Source organism: Rhinoraja longicauda, chromosome 12 (genome assembly GCF_053455715.1).
Source record: "Rhinoraja longicauda isolate Sanriku21f chromosome 12, sRhiLon1.1, whole genome shotgun sequence".
NCBI classification, from domain to species: domain Eukaryota; kingdom Metazoa; phylum Chordata; class Chondrichthyes; order Rajiformes; family Arhynchobatidae; genus Rhinoraja; species Rhinoraja longicauda.
The window spans coordinates 9,009,023-9,026,578 of NC_135964.1; the positions used below are offsets into that span (position 1 = coordinate 9,009,023).

At 44.7% G+C, this 17,556-nt stretch overlaps 1 protein-coding gene across 4 annotated transcripts in view; it reads right to left on the reverse strand.

Moving 5' to 3' along the window:
• gpm6bb (glycoprotein M6Bb) overlaps window positions 1-17,556 on the reverse strand; it is a 203,202-nt gene that overhangs the window by 18,882 nt on the left and 166,764 nt on the right. For all 4 annotated transcript variants that reach the window (XM_078408980.1, XM_078408979.1, XM_078408981.1 and 1 more), the window contains exon 4: window positions 13,143-13,317. In XM_078408980.1, coding sequence (XP_078265106.1) covers window positions 13,143-13,317 — 175 coding nt within the window. The remainder of the gene's footprint in view (window positions 1-13,142; window positions 13,318-17,556) is intronic.

Genomic DNA, 17,556 nt, shown 5'->3' on the forward strand with positions numbered 1-17,556 from the left:
ACAGTGAGGGTATGCCTGGAGCAATCACTGTGATGGCTGTTTTGTGTAAAAAATTGTATCTGTGTGTCTTGTGTTCTTTAATGTCTACTGCCGGACCCTGACGTGAGAGGACGCTGGCGTTGAGTATTCGCCGCTTTTCCGTCAGGATAGTTTGTCTGTTTGTCTGTTTGTTTCTATGTTAATTGTATTTGTAAAGCGCTTTGTGCATGTGTTAAGGTGCTATATAAAATAAATATATTATTATTATTATTATTAAATGTATAAGATTATTAAGGGGTTGGACATGTTAGAGGCAGGAAACATGTTCCCAATGTTGGGGGAGTCCAGAACCAGGGGCCACAGTTTAAGAATAAGGGGTAGGCCATTTAGAACGGAGATGAGGAAAAACTTTTTCAGTCAGAGAGTTGTAAATCTGTGGAATTCTCTGCCTCCGAAGGCAGTGGAGGCCAATTCTCTGAATGCATTCAAGAGAGAGCTAGATAAAGCTCTTAAGGATAGCGGAGTCAGGGGGTATGGGGAGAAGGCAGGAACGGGGTACTGATTGAGAATGATCAGCCATGATCACATTGAATGGCGGTGCTGGCTCGAAGGGCCGAATGGCCTAATCATGCACCTATTGTCTATTGTCCATTATCCAGCACTTTGTGTTTAACACAAATCTGAATATAACTGCTTTTCAAAAGATCAGGTTTTGCTTTGAGATGTGTCCTTGAACAATGAAACAATTGTAGGCTCTGTTCCAAATTATTTTCAATATCAGAAACCTTCAAAATCCCCAGAAAGGAGTTGAGGAAGTAATCTGTTACCTCTTTGTCCATTAAATTCAATAACAAATGGAAGATACAGATAATATTTCTGCATGCCAATTTTTCTGCGCAAGTTTGTGATGTGCACAATGCATGAGATTCAGTGTGATTGAACACCCCCTATTCCCATAATCCAGAGGAGAGTGCACATTGAAGGCAGACACAAAAAACTGAAGTAACTCAACGGGGTCAGACAGCATCTCTGGAGAGAAGGATAGGTGACGTTTCGGGTCGAGGCCCTTCTTCAGACTGAGAGTCGGGGGAAAGGGAAACGAGAGATACAAATTCCAAACTTGCCCAAAGTTTTAAATTACTGAACAAGGTCAGTATTGTTAGTCGGGCATTTGTGAATTTACTGATCGCACCTCCTACATTCATATCAAAATTGATATACATCACAAACCATGAGGATCTCGCCACCAGTTCATGTGGTACATGTTAGAAAAGCATCTTTCCTCCTATCTGCCTCCTACCACCCTGTCTTCATGAATCTTATTAGTTACCTTCTCAAAAATCTCAATCAAATGAAGTGAAGCTGGATTGCCCCTGTACAAAGCCATGCTCCCTATTCCTGATCAGCCCGCCTTTCTAAATGTACATAAATCCTATCCCTTATGATTTTCTCCAATAATTTCTCTACGACTGGCCCAAGGTTTGCGAGCCTGTAGTTGCCTGGCTTATCCCTGTTATCCTACAAATAAAGGAACAACATTACCTATCCCACAGTCTTTTGACACTTAACCTGAGCCTGACAAAGATGCAAAAATCTTTGTCAGGTCCCCACTATTTCCTCCCTTGCTTCTCATAACAACCTGGGTTGGAACTCACTGCCCTCTGGTTTCAACAACCTTCATGTCTCATAACATCTAACACCACCACCTAGTTAATACTTGCCCTTTCCACATTATCTCTATGGTCTGAAGGAGGACCCTGACCCAAAATGTCACCTATCCATGTTCTCCAGAGATGCTCCCTGGCCCACTGAGTTATTCCAGCACTTTGTGTCTTTTTTGTCTGCAGTTCTTTGTGTCTGCCTCCCTGAACTTGCTGTTTTTCATGTCTTTGGTGAAAGCAGATGTGGATTATTCATCCAGAACCTCAACCACATTGCCTTGCTCCACACATAGATTACTCCCCCTCCCACTCCCAGTCTGACCTTTCTGTCCTGCAACCTGATCTCCCAGTGGCTCAGCACTTCAATTCCCCCTCCCACTCCCAGTCTGACCTTTCTGTCCTGGGCCTCTTCCATTGTCATAGTGAGGCCCACCGCAAATTGGAGGAACACCATCTCATATTTCGCTTGGGCAGTTTACAGCCCAGCGGTATGAACATTGACTTCTGTAACTTCAGATAGTTCCTCTGTCCCTCTCTTTCCCCTCCCCCTTCCCAGTTTTCCCACTGTCTTTCTGTCTCCTACTATGTCCTATCTTTATCCCACCCCCTCCCATGTCATCAGTCTGAAGAAGGGTCTCGACCTGAAACGTCACCCATTTTTCTCTCCCGAGATGCTGCCTGACCCGTTGATCCAGCATTTTGTGTCCACCTTCGATTTAAACCAGCATCTGCAGTTTTTTTCCTACACACCTTGATCCCAAAGTAAACACACTCTTTCCCTGGTTGCCCTCTTTTGTCTGATATTTTTTATAGAATGTATTGGGATTCTATTTAATCTCAATTGGTAAGAATATTTTATGGTCCATTTTTGTCCTCCCACTTTGTTTCTTAAGTTCGCTCCTACACACTCTATAGTCCTCTATAGTCCTCAACACATTCCCTCAACCTTAGTTGATCGTAGTACACCTGCCACATGCTTCCTTTTTTCTTCTGAACAAACCTTGAGCATCCTTTGTCATCCAAGGTTCCCCATTCTTTCTGTGTTTGCCTTTCACCCTTACTGGATCATACAGATCGACCTACCCTGGCAACCTATCTACCAGTTAGAAGTTTCTTCAATAGACCATAGACAATAGGTGCAGGAGGAGGCCATTTGACCCTTTGAGCCAGCACAGCCATTCATCGTGATCATGGCTGATCATGCACAATCGGTACCCCGTTCCTGCCTTCTCCCCATATCCCTTGACTCCGCTATCATTAAGAGCTCTATCTAACTCCCTCTTGAAAGCATCCAGGGAATTGGCCTCCACTTACGTTTCATTTTGGTTAATTTCTGCAGTTTTATTGTCATCCTATATCTGAAATATCTTCCAGATTTATGTCCCCACTCAAATACATCTGATGATGCCCTTTGTGTACATTGGTGGCAAAGTTACCAGTGTTGTTATGGTAGGTTGCAGTTGTACAAGACGTTGGTGAGGCTACATTTTGGAGTATTGTGTTCAGCTTTGGTCACCCTGCTGCAGGAAGGATGATGTTAATTGGAAAGAGTCGAGAGAAGAGTTACAAGGAATGTTGCTCAGATTTGAGCCATAGGGAGTGTTTGGACTGGCTAGGACTTTATTCCTTGGAGTACTGGAGGCTGAGGGGTGATCTTATAGAGGCGTACAATCACGAGGGGAATAGATAGGATGAATGCACGGAGTCTTTTACCCAGAGTAGCGGAATCAAGAACCAGAGGACAAAGGTTTAAGATGAGAGGGGAAAGATTTACTAGGAACCTGAAGGGCAACTTTTTCACATATATGGGTCTATGGAACGAGCTGCCAGAGGAGGTAGTTAAGGCCGGTACAACAACTTTTCAAAGACATGTTGCCAGGTACATGGATAGGTGAGATTTAGAGGGATATGGATCAAACACAGGCAGGTGGGACTAGCTTAGACGGAGCATTTTGGTCAGCATGGGCAAGTAGGGCCAAAGGGCATGTTTTGTGCTGTATGACTCTATGATTTTATGGCTGGAACTGCATCTGTGAATCTCACTTTGCCTCCATCTCAAAAATCCCAATTCTTCAACCAAAGGTTTATCTCCTTTTCTGGGCCAATCTCAATTTCCATGTCTGGATATTCCACCTCTTTGGTGCCAGTCAGTATGCTCCAGGTGATGGTCACCAAAGAGGGAGTTGAAAAGCTTTTGTCTGAATTGAACCCTTATAAAGCCTGTGGCCCAGATGGCATAACTGCCAGAGATTTGAAATCATGTTCTTCAAGCATTGCTCCAATCCTCCAGATGTTATTCCAGAAATCAATTTCTACTGGAGAACTACCGAGTGATTGGCGTAATGCAAACATCTCTCCAATTTACAAAAAGGGCGACCGCTCAAATCCAGGCAATTATCGTCCGGTATCCTTGACTTCAATTGTCTGCAAACTCCTTGAACATATTATTCATGGTCATGTTATTTTGAAATACACAATATACTAGCTGACCAGCAGCATGGATTCCACAAAGGCAGGTCATGCGAGACCCAGCTCTGTCCTGGTTAATGATCTGCAAACAATCCTGGATACCAGAGGGCAGGCCAATCTTATTGTAATGAACTTTAGCAAGGCCTTCAACACCGTTCCCCACCGATGGCTAAGGTTCACCACGTTCCCATCTGAAATAACATCTACTCCTGGATTGATTCATTCCTCACCAAACGACCTCAAAAGGTTGTAGTAGATGCTGAGTCATCACAACAATCTCCAGTTGAGTCCGGCGTGCCACAGGGAAAGGTGATGGGACCCTTGCTGTTCTTGATCTGCATCAACGGTCTGCCTGACAACCTGTCTTCGCGAGTGAAACTCTTCGCAGACGACTGTATTGTGTATCGAGAGATCAAAGATGCCAAGGTTCTTCAATATGACATTTATCTTTGCAATTGGGAAACCATTTGCCAAATGGGTTTCAATGACACCAAATGCTTTTCCATCAGAGTTACTCATAAAGTCAAGCCGATCATAAACCGGTACATGATGGGAGACAAGCTGCTTAAAGAAGTTGATCAGCATCCAAACCTGGGAGTTGAACTCACATCTGGCCGAGCCTGGAACAGACACATCTGGCCGAGCCTGGAACAGACACATCTGGCCGAGCCTGGACCAGACACATCTGGCCTGGCCTGGAACAGACACATCTGGCCTGGCCTGGAACAGACACATCTGGCCTGGACAGACACATAAACCAGAATGCCACAAAAGCAAACAGAACTTTGGGCCTTCTCCGGAGAAATGTATCCGGTTGTGACAAACCAACAAAGGAGGTTTGACTTGAGAAATGAGGAAAAACTTTTTCAGTCAGAGTTGTAAATCTGGAATTCTCTGCCAATTCTCTGGATGCTTTCAAGAGAGAGCTAGATAGAGCTCTTAAAGATAGCGGAGTCAGGGGGTATGGGGAGAAGGCAGGAACGGGGTACTGATTGTGAATGATCAGCCATGATCACATTGAATGGTGGTGCTGGCTCGAAGGGTCAATTGTCTATTGTCTATTGTCTATTGAGGTAGCGTATAAAACACTTGGCCGCCCACTGTTGGAATATTGCCAGACAATATGGGACCCTCACTAGAAAAATAACATTGACACCCTTGACAAGGTTCAGAGGCTTGCAGCACGGTTTGTTTCTGACGACTACTCAAGACAGTCAAGCGTCGCCGATATGTTAAATCGCCTTGGCTGGGAGTCGCTGGAGTCAAGGCACACCAAAGCCCGCTTATGTACTGTCTACAAAGAGACTCATGGCATCATCCCCAGTAACATATCTCACTTCATTCTATCCAATACCCAGAAATGTACAAGGCAGTCCTCAGATCACTTCATCCATATACTAAAACTCATGTTTGTTTGTTTGTTTCTGGACTACAGCCAAAACGGTACACGATAGCGCAACAATTTTAGGCCCACCTTACTCACCGTCGTCCCTTTGGTGCTAATGGAAGAAGTTTCTTTGAAATCGGTGTTATATTTTTAAAGTTATTCACATTTTAAAGTTTAAATCTATCTCCTAGGGAGGAAGGGAGGGAGGGAGGGAGGGAGGGAGGGAGGATGGAGGGAGGGAGGATGGAGGGAGGGGGTGGGAGGGAGGGGGGAGGATAAGGGGGGTTGAGGGGGATGGAATGGGGGAGGGGAGGGGAGGAGGGTAGGGGAGGGGGAGGGGGAGAATAAGGGGGGTTGAGGGGGATGGAATGGGGAGGGGAGGGGAGGAGGGTAGGGGAGGGGGAGGGGGAGGGGGGAGGGAGGGGGTGGGAGGGAGGGGGAGGATAAGGGGGGTTGAGGGGGATGGAATGGGGGAGGGGGCGGAGGGGAGGAGGGAAGGGGAGGGGGAGGGGAGGAGGGAAGGGGAGGGGGAGGGGAGGAGGGAAGGGGAGGGGGGAGGGGAGGAGGGAAGGGGAGGGGGGAGGAGAGGGTGCTGCACCAATGTGGGCAAGGTTTGGGCCCAATGGGCCCATTTGGTCTATTTATACTAGAATCAGAGCAAACAAAAATAGCTACCCACAGTCACTATATCCATGGACTATCCCAGAGTGGAACATCCTTCCCGACACCACCAGATGTGCACCAACCTTCAAGTCACAGCTCGACAACTTGGACATGGATCATCTCACCAAACTAGCCCACATAAAAATCTAAATAATCTTTCTGTAACTAGTACCCACGCGAGCGAAACCTGCACGAGATGGCCCAGCTGTTGGCAGTTGTGCAGTAGAAAACAGAAGCAGAAACAGAAACCGAGTCAATTCAAACAAAACTGCCTCATAATAACCTCATGTCACCTTTTGTTATTCATTGGACATTACAGTTTATTTTTTTCCAATCTATTCAACATTTCTAATCCCGAAATATCCCAAACTGCTTTGAAAATAGATGACTAAAAGTAAAGAAAGTGGATCTTGCTAAGTCCACACTTTTCCAATTGTATACAATGCATTAAATATATTCTCGTTCCATTAGCAAACACCATGGTATCCATCTCTGGGGGAAAAACAACCTTGTTTTTCCATTAGAGCTGCAAATCCCCTGAAAACTATTAAAGTTCATTTAAAAGATTCTAACTGTTTGCCTTGGGTTGATAGACAAAGATAAAATACAGTCTGATCATTCAGCAGAGGCATGATAATATCTGAACAATGATGCCTTATTCTTAGATGTTAACCAGTGATGTGAAAATAGAAACAATACATTATTTATTCAGATCTTCACAATGGGCACCCACCCCCCTGAGGGCTGTTCCACTTGATTACCTTCAGCTTCAATGTACAGCACGCACTGCCTGGTCCATGGAACTGCATTATTGTTTCAACCTTCAATACATATGGAACTATATTTTTAAATTTATTTTTAAATACAGCAGGAAATGGAAATCTGTTACAGTAAATAAAAGTGCAGATGCTTTCAATCAAGGGTTGGGACCCAGTGCAGACAACTAAATCCCCCAATGGTTTGGACACGCTGCATTAGTTACAAAGAGACATTAACATTTTACTCATGGAGAAAAAATGGACTGCTTCTGTGACCGTGTTCCCACAGCGCAGCGGTAGAGTTGCTGCCTTACAGCGCCAGCGACCCAGGTTCGATCCAGACCACGGGTGCTGTCTGCACTGAGTTTGTACGTTCTCCCCGTGACCTGCGAAGGTTTTCTCTGAGATCTTCAGTTTCCTCCCATGCTCGAAAGACATGCAGATTTGTAGGTGAATTGGCTAGGTGTAAATGTAAAATAGTCCCCAGTGTGTGTAGGATGGTGTTAGTGTGCAGCGATCAGTGGTCGGCGTGGACTCGGTGGGTCTAAAGGCCTTTTTCCGCGCTGCATCTCGAAAACTGAGCTAAACTAATAGAGTTCCTCGTGGTTACTTTTGGTTGTGACTTTAGACCGACCACTGTAAAGTGGTGTTATTCATTGGTATTTTAATAACTTTTTATCTCTTATCATACATCTCATAAATTGTTGTTGCATCCTGTGTGAATCCATTTCCAAAGTACTTATACTTGATGGAGTTTAGTTCTCTGCTGAAGGTACTCTGCTGATCACTTGTGAACAGGCCCCAGAGTAACTTGAGTAGATTTATTAACATTTTTTTTTAAATTAAGATACGGAGGAGCAATTTAAAAATTATACTTGGTCAAGTGGCAATGAGTGCATTTACAGTTCCTTCACCGCCTCAGTAAATCACTGCTGTCCCTGTTAGAATAATAATGCTAGACATACGTGACTTTCTTCTCCCATGTCTTTCTGATATTTTTAGAGTTCATTTCCATGTTGCCATCTGACACAGTAGGAAGCCATTCAGCTTCTCGAGTCCATGTCTGCTCAGAGAGCAATCCCATTCCCCCACTAATTGCTCTTGTAACCTATTCTCCCCACAATCCCACCAATTCCCCCCAAATTGTAGCAGCTATCTATACTGGGGGCAATTTACTGGGCAATTAACCTACCAATTGGCCATTCCACCTTCCAGTCATTCATCTTTACCCTTTGCCTCCAGGCACCGAGAAATTTTGGATCCAATTCTCCACTGACTCTTGGGTACGATAGGTTTTTACTATTTTTGACCATCAGCAACCAAAAGGTTTACTAATATGTTCTTTCGTCAGAGGGTGGTGAACCTGTGGAATTCATTGCCACAGACATCTGTGGAGTTCAAAAGTCAATGGATATTTTTGAGGTGGAGATTGACATATTTTTGATTGGTTCGGGTGTCCGGGGTTTATGGGGGCGAAGGCAGGAGAATGGGGTTGAGAGGGGCAGATAGATCAGCCATGAATGAATGGCAGAGTAGACTTGATGGGCCGAATGGTCTTATTCTGTTCCTAGAACTTTTGAACATGTTGCCTATAGTAAGTGTACTGTCCTCATTGGCCTACTTGTTATTTCTTCAGTATGTATTCCACTAATAAAAAGATAATCAGGTTATTAACACGTTGCAGGTTCTGAAAAACTGCTGTGCATGACGTAGCTGCCATATTTCCAACAGCATAACTGTGACCCACTTTATTTGGTTGCAAACTCCTTGGGAGGTTGCCACCACATTGCCACCATTGTGAAAAGAGCTATTGAATTTCCCATGTTTAAATATTTTTTATTTCAGCATTTACCTTCATAGATACCTTCAGCAGAGAACTAAACTCCAGCAGGTACGAGTGCTTTGGGAAATATCCTTAAATCTATCACATCACACTTCTCCAGAGAAAATTTAGAAGGATGAGAGGAGATCTTATCGAAACGTATAAGATTATTAAGGGGTTGGACACGTTAGAGGCAGGAAACATGTTCCCAATGTTGGGGAGTCCAGAACAAGGGGCCACAGTTTAAGAATAAGGGGTAGGCCATGTTAGAACTGAGATGAGGAAAAACCTTTTCAGTCAGAGAGTTGTGAATCTGTGGAATTCTCGGCCTCAGAAGGCAGTGGAGGCCAATTCTCTAAATGCATTCAAGAGAGAGCTAGATAGAGCTCTTAAGGATAGCGGAGTCAGGGGGGATGGGGAGAAGGCAGGAACGGGGTACTGATTGAGAATGATCCGCCATGATCACATTGAATGGCGGTGCTGGCTCGAAGGGCCGAATGGCCTCCTCCTGCACCTATTGTCTATTGTCTATAAAATTAAATGTGAGCATTCATTTCAAGAGGACTAGAATATGAAAGTAAGGATGTAATGCTGAGGCTTTATAAGGCGTTGACCAGACCTCATTTGGAATATTGTGCAGAGTTTCTTTGTCCCATATCCGAGGAAGGATGTGCTGGCGTTGGAGAGGATCCAGAGGAGGTTTACGAGAATGATCCCAGGGATGTTTGGGTTGACATATGAGGAGCGTTTGATGGCTCTGGGCCTGTACTCGCTGGAGTTTGGAATGATGAGGAGGGATCTCATTGAAACATACTGAATAATCAAGGGTCTAGACAGTGGAGAGGATGTTTCCAGTGATGGATGAGTCTCAGACCAGAGGGCACTGCTTCAGAATAAAAGGATGTACCTTTAGAAAGGAAATGAGTAGGAATGTTATTAGTCAGAGGGTGGTGAATCTGTGGAATTCATTGCCACAGACAGTTGTGGAGGCCAAGATTGGGGTAATTTTGAAGCAGAGATTGATAGGTTCTTGATTAATAAGGGTGTCAAAGGTTATGGGGAGAAGGCAGGAGAATGGGGTTGAGGGGGAAAAAATAGATCTGCCATGATGGAAAGGCAGAGCAGACCTGATGGGCTGAATGACCAAATTCTGCTCCTAGAACATACTGTATGATCTTATCAACACACTGAGAAAATCAACTGAGATTATGAATGTTTTCACAGTGAGAAAGAAAGTTCAGTAGCCTTGGTTTTAAAAAACGATAAAGAAAAATGGAAATGGGAACATTTGGATCTGGAACTGTGGATGGAAAGAGTCACAAATAGAAAGTAGTTTACTGCAAGCTGGAGTTAGAAGGGTCACGTCGAGGACCCCTGCCTTGGACTGTATCCATCATTGTGGGGTACAACCACTGCCAAAATATTTTTATCCTATTGCAGGAAGTTGAGCGATGTGTTCATGTATTCCTTTATAGCAACTTTTAATTCAAAGAAATCACAAGGAAATGGCACAGAAGATTCATTCAGCCCATCATGTCCACAATGGACAAACATTCTTCAAGCTGTTCACAGCCCAAACTGGCATTTGGACTCCTACTCAAAGGACCATCAGTCCAAGTCTGAAGAAGGGTTTCGACCCAAAACGTCACCCATTCCTTCTCTCCAGAGATGCTGCCTGTCCCACTGAGTTACACCAGCTTTTTGTGTCTATCATCAGTCCAAATTCAACAGCTTAATTATAACATCTCCCTCCATGTCACCAGACCTGACCGAGCATTTATTTAATGCTTTCAATATTATAAAACATACAAAGTTGCTTCATAGAAATCTAATAAGAAAAAACATTGAGTTACATAGGGAAATATTCATCTTGATCATATCCTTGGTCCCATTAATTTTCCCCGTGACCACTTGGGTTTTCCAGTTCTCTCCAAAGACGTACAGGTTTGTAGGTAAATTGGCTTGGTACAAGTGTAAATTGTCCCTCGTGTGTGTAGGATAGTGTTAGTGTGTGGGGATCGCTGGTCAGTGCAGACTCGGTGGGCCGAAGGGCCTGTTTGCTAAACTAAACTAAACCCAGGCAGAAAGGCCACATCAGCTGTAACTCACCAAAGACCTGAACTGTAGCCGGCTCTAAACGTGCAGCATCAAAAGGAAGCTTTTCTGAATAGCCCGCTTTCCCACATTCATGATATCCATCACATCTGTCATCCCCTCTAAGCATCACCTTCAACGTTTGGAATGCAAATCTTCCTTTCTGAACCACGTGCTATTTATCCCATCCTCAACTGATTATAAAATTAATTGCATTATTTTATTCCCCACCATTCTTTTTTAAATACTTTTAGAGACACAGCGTGGAAACAGTCCCTTCGGCCCACCGAGTCCGAACCGACCAGCGATCCCCGCACATTAACGCTATCCTACACACACCAGTGACAATTTTTTTTAAACATTTATATCAAGCCGATTATCGTACAAACCTGTATGTCTTTGGAGTGTTGGAGGAAACCAAAGTTTTCGGGGAAGATTCACATGGTACAAACTCCGTATAGACAGCACCCGCAGCCTGGATCGAACCCGGTCTCTGGCGCTGTAAGTGATGTAAGGCGGGAACTCTACCGCTGTGCCCACATTCATTTTGAACGAAGAGCAAATTATTACCAACATAATTCTGCCAATTTTTTTGGGGGGAGACCTATTACAGCAATATCTTTTCCTTACTGCAGTTATACTTGAGGACAAAAATGTCCTCTTTTTCAATTTAAAATCATTTCTAAATATGCAGTTGCCTTCAACATTTTGAAATCAAATGGTTGTCTTTGCTCAAAATGGTACACGTTATTGCTGAAACGATATGATGTTCTTTGAATAAAAACACTGTGAGGCTTTCCAGTCCTCTGTGACAGTTATTATTCCAGTCCTTCCCACCCCACCTTCCAAACACTTCATTTTCTAATTTCTACCCAATATCAATCTGGTGCGTTAGTTCTTTTTTAATTTGAGTTCTTTTATTTAGAGCTTGCGGATACAAAGCTTCCATTCAATAGATTACAGGTAGCTTCCAGACTAATCTGCCAACTGTTTGTCAGATCAACAGTTGCAATGCAGAATGGAGACAACAATGGTGCATTAATTTAGGTCTGATCTTGGCTGTTCATTATTATCTGACTTAATGAGCTACATCTCAAAGTGCACTGAGGCATAAAACATTGAGTTGTCATCATCGCTTATGTTGGAGATAACTTGCCCCTTCACTGACAGACCTTCCGTTCAGTTTAGTTTATTGTCACGTGTACCAAAGTACAAGCTCTTGTTGCGTGCTAACCAGTCAGCGGAAAGACAATACATGATTACAATCGAACCATTTACAGTGTATAGATCCATGATAAGGGAATGACTTTTAGTGCAAGGTAAAGCCAGCAATGTCCGATCAAGGATAGTCCGAGGGTCATCAAAAGGGTTGATAGTATTTAGCATTGCTCTCTGGTTGTGGTAGGATGATTCAGTTGCCTGATAACAGTTGGGAAGAAACTGTCCCTGAATCTGGAGGTGTGCGTTTTCACACTTCTATACCTTTTGCCTGATGGGAGAGAGGAGAAGAGGATGTGGCCAGGGTGTGACTCGTCCTTGATTATGCTGCTGGCCTTGCCGAGGCAGCATGAGGTATAAATGCCTTGCCTTGCATGAGGGGCCCCTGAAATACTATAACAATCAAGGGTATTTTAAATTTACTGCGATTTTCACAAGCATTTAAAAAAAGCAAGACTATGAAAGGAAGGACAGAAAAAGTGGTACATGCAAGTTCAATCGGAGTATTCAAAAAAGGATCTGGATGTATGTTGAATAAGGAAGAACTTGGAGAGAGAGCTATGGAGGAAAAACAGGACTGGAATTAACTGGGTTAATATAGGCAAGATGTACTGAATGGCTACATTTTCTGGATTTGAATCTTAGCAATAATATCACTCTAATTTCAAGCAATACTTGCGTCTTATAGATTTAGATTTAGATTTAGAGATACAGCGCGGAAACAGGCCCTTCGGCCCACCGAGTCCGCGCCGCCCAGCGATCCCCGCACACTAACACTATCCTACACACACGAGGGACATTTTTTATATTTACCCAGTCAATTAACCTACATACCCGTACGTCTTTGGAGTGTGGGAGGAAACCGAAGATCTCGGAGAAAACCCACGCAGGTCACGGGGAGAACGTACAAACTCCGTACAGACGGCGCCCGTAGTCAGGATCGAACCTGAGTCTCCGGCGTTGCATTCGCTGTAAGGCAGCAACTCTACCGCTGCGCCACCGTGCCGCCCCGTCTTGAGTCAAGTTTAGACCAAAGCAGAAATGAGGTTCGTAATAAATGATAGCGAACAATAAATCAGGTGGTACTTTACCAAACTGTCGCACGTCCATGCAGATTTCGTCTATCGGTATGGTCAGGTTCCCCGTCGATGGGGAGATGATAGTCTGGCAGGCCGACCACATGTTGTAATAAATAAAGACTGGGACAGCGGAGAAGCCAAAGACCCCCAGCCAGGCTATTCCCAACAGGTAAGTCAGGAACACAAACTGAAGAGAAATTGAAAGATATATCGAGTTATTGATGTGTTAAACAAATGATGCATGCACAATAAGGAACTGCAGATGCTGGTTTAAACCGAAGATGGACACAAAATGCTGGAGTAACTCAGCGGGGCAGGCAGCATCTCAGGAGAGAAGGAATGGGTGACGTTTCGGGTCGAGACCCTTCTTCAGACTGAAGAAGGGGCTCGACCTGAAACATCACCAATTCATCCTCTCCAGAGATGCTGCCTGTCCAGCTGGTTTCTCCAGCATTTTGTTTCCATGCAAATAACGCGTTGGTGAGGTCGCATTTAGAGTATTGTAAGAAAATAACTGCAGATGCTGGTACAAATCGATTTATTCACAAAATGCTGGAGTAACTCAGCAGGTCAGGCAGCATCTCGGGAGAGAAGGAATGGGTTCAGAAGAGTATTGTGTTCAGTTCTGGGCACCGTGTTATGGGAAAGAATGTTGTCAAGCTGGAAAGGGTACAGAGAAGATTTTACGAGGATGTTGCCAGGACTAGAGGGTCTGAGCTAAAGGGAGAGGTTGAGTAGGCTGGGACTCTATTCCTTGGAGCGCAGGAGGATGAGGGGTGATCTTACAGAAGTGTATAAAATCATGAGAGGAATAGGTCAGGTAGATCCACAGAGACTCTTATCCAGAGAAGGTAAATTGAGGATCAGAGGACATAGATTCAAGTTGAAGGGGAAAAGATTTAAAAGGAATCTAAGGGGTAACCTTTTCACACAAAGGGTGGTGGGTGTATGGAACAAGCTGCCAGAGGAGGTAATTGAGGCTGGCACTATCCCAACGTTTAAGAAAGAGTTAGACAAGTACATCGTTGGACAGGTTTGGAGGGATATGGACCAAACGCGGGCAGGTGGGACTAGTGTAGCTGAGACATTGTTGGCCGGTGTGGGTAAGTTGGGCTGAAGGGCCTGTTTCCACATTGTATCACTCTATGACTCTAATACAACATGACTGCAAGTGGACACAGCTGGAAGTGGCGGTTGAGGCAGTGTATTGTTTTGGTCCTTTGTGGGCAACTGGTACACATGCGTTGATCAATTTCAGCAGCTCCATGTCACCACACACTCTGTGTGGATGTTGCAATTAAGGACATCGTCCCGGGACGAGTCTCCAATGCTGGCAAATTGCTGAGAAACTCTCATAGTCCTCAGCAAATCGTCACACAGTTTCCAGGCACTCCCCAATAGTTCAGATGAGATTTATTTTAGAGATACAGCGCGGAAACAGGCCCTTCGACCCACCAAGTCCATGGCGACCAGCGATCCCCGCATATCAACACTATCCTATATACACTAGGGGCAATTTTACATTTATACCGAACCAATTAACCTACAAACCTGTACGTCTTTGGAGTGTGGGAGGAAACCGAAGATCTCGAATAAAACCCACACGGGTCACGGGGAGAACGTACAAACTCCGTACAGACAAGCACACGTAGTCAGGATCAAACCCGGGTCTCTGGCGCTGTAAGGCAGCAACTCTACCGCTGCGCCACCGTGCCGCCCAATAATATTGATACACTGCTTGAAATCTGATGATTGGTGGACTGAGATCTGATGATTGGTGGTCTGCACGAGTTTGCGTGTTTGAGAAATATATTTCTCCTTTATGATCATAAGAGGATTTATTAGCCTCACTCTGACAATGGAGGAGGCCTAGGAGAGAAAGGTCAGTGTGGGAATGGGAAGGAGAATTAAAGTGTATCGCAACCGGGAGATCAGGCAGGTCCAGGCGGACTGAACAAAGGTGTTCAGCAAAACGATCGCCCAGTCTGCGCTTGGTCTCGCCGTCGTATAAGAGTCCACATCTTGAACAACGGATACAGTAGATGAGGTTGGAGGAGGTGCAGGTGAACCTCTGCCTCACCTAACCTACTGCCGGTTGCCAAACACTTTCATTCCCCTTCCCATTCCCACACTGACCTTTTTGCCCTCGGCCTCCTCCATTGTCAGAGTGAAGCTAAACACAAATTGGAGGAACAGCACCTCGTTTTTCGCTTGGGCAGCTTACAACCCAGTGGTATGACATTGATTTCTCTAACTTCAAGTAACCCCTGCATCCCCTCTCTCTCCATCCCTCTTCCGCCCAAGTCTTTCGTTCTCACCCAGCTTCAGCTAACAACGGCCCGTTTCCTTTATCATCGTTACTTTTTTTGCATATCTTTAATTCATTTGCTGTTTATCTCTCCACATCATCGTCTATATCTCTCGTTCCCCTTTCCCGTGACTTTCAGTCTGATGAAGGGTCTCGACCCGAAACGTCACCCATTCCTTCTCCCCAGAGATGCTGCCTGTCCCGCTGAGTTACTCCAGCATTTTGGTTTAAACCAGCTTCTGCAGTTCCTTCCTACACATTTCTTTACAGTATGTATCAGCTTCTTTCTGTATTCCCCTCTTCACTCAGTATCCCTACTTAGAGTCACATATCACTGCGATTTAGATTCCAAGTGCTCAGTCTTTGGTGAACTGTTTAAAGCTAGCTGGCCTGTGCTGAGGGGATCATTTAGCTCCTGGCATTTCACCCAAAGTTATTTGCCTTGAACTTGCGTAAGTGACTCGGTTTCAATGGAAAACAAAACCAATGGGGATGAAAAATCCAGGACTTACTGCTAATTCAATTTTCCCCCTTGGTCATTTCCTCCATGTGTCTGGTACTTCAACACACAGAGAGCTTGCATGTGTGAAGTGCATTCCTCACCACAACAGCCTTTATAACTGCTTGTGAGCTTTTGAAGTGTTCATGGTTCAAAGTCTCTTGACACAAAGACAGTTGTGGGTCTCTGCCATGTCACGTATTCTCTTTGTTCCCCTCAGCTCTCCCAGTCTCTGACTCGAATCATTGTCTGTTTCACCCTCCACAGAGGCTGCCTGACCTCCTGACCACTCCTGCTTTTATTTTAGAAAGAGTCATAGAGTCATGCAGCTGTACAGCATGGAAACAGGCCCTTCAGCCAACCTTACCCATGCCTTATCATTCATATTAACGCACCGGGCTGGTCCCAATTGCCTGTATTCGCCCGAAAGCCCCCTAAACCCTTCCTGTCCAAATATCTGTCCAATGTCTGTTAAAAGTCATCATTGAATGTGCTTCTGGCAATCATTCCAGGTACAGTGCATTCAGAAAGTATTCAGACCCCTTCACCTTTTCCACATTTTGCTACGTTACAGCCTTATTTTAAAATGGATTAAATTATTTTTTTTTAATCATCAATCTACACACAATACCCCATAATAAAAAAGCTAAAACAGGTGTTTAGAAATGTTGGCAGAGTAATTAAAAATAAATCACTGAAATATCACATTTACGTAAATATTCAGACCCTTTACTCAGTACTTTGTTGAGGCACCTTTGGCAGCGATTACAGCCTCAAGTCTTCTTGGGTATGACGCTACAAGCTTGGCACACCTGTATTTGGGTCATTTCTCCCATTCTTCTCTGCAGATCCTCTCGAACTCTGTCAAGTTGGATGGGGAGCGTTGATACACAGCTATTTTCAGGTCACTCCAGAGATGTTCGATCGGGTTCAAGTCCAGGCTCTGGCTGCGCCACTCAAGGACATTCACAGACTTGTCACGAAGCCACTCTTGCATTGTCTTGGCTGTGTGTTTAGGATCGTTGTCCTGTTGGAAGGTGAACCTCCTCCCCAGTCTGAGGTCCAGAATACTCTGGAGCAGGTTTTTATCAAGGATCTCTCTGTACTTTGCTCCGTTCATCTTTCCCTCGATCCTGACTAGTCTCCCAGTTCCTGTCGCTGAAAAATATCCCCACAGCATGATGCTGCCACCACCATGCTTCACCGTAGGTATGGTATTGGCCAGGTGATGAGCGGTGCCGCTTGGCATTCAGGCCAAAGAGTTCAATCTTTGTTTCATCAGACCAGAGAATCTTGTTTCTCATGGTCTGAGAGTCCTTTAGGTGCCTTTGGGTAAACTCCAAGCGGGCTGTCATGTGCCTTTTACTGAGGAGTGGCTTCCGTCTGGCCACTCTACCATAAAGGCCTGATTGGTGGAGTGCTGCAGATATAGTTGTCCTTCTGGAAGGTTCTCCCATCTTCACAGAGGAACTCTGGAGCTCTGTCAGAGTGACCATCAGGTTCTTGGTCACCTCCCTGACCAAGGTCCTTCTCCCCCGATTGCTCAGTTTGGCCGGGCGGCCAGCTCTATGAAGAGTCCTGGTGGTTCCAAAGTTCTTCCATTTAAGAATGATGGAGAC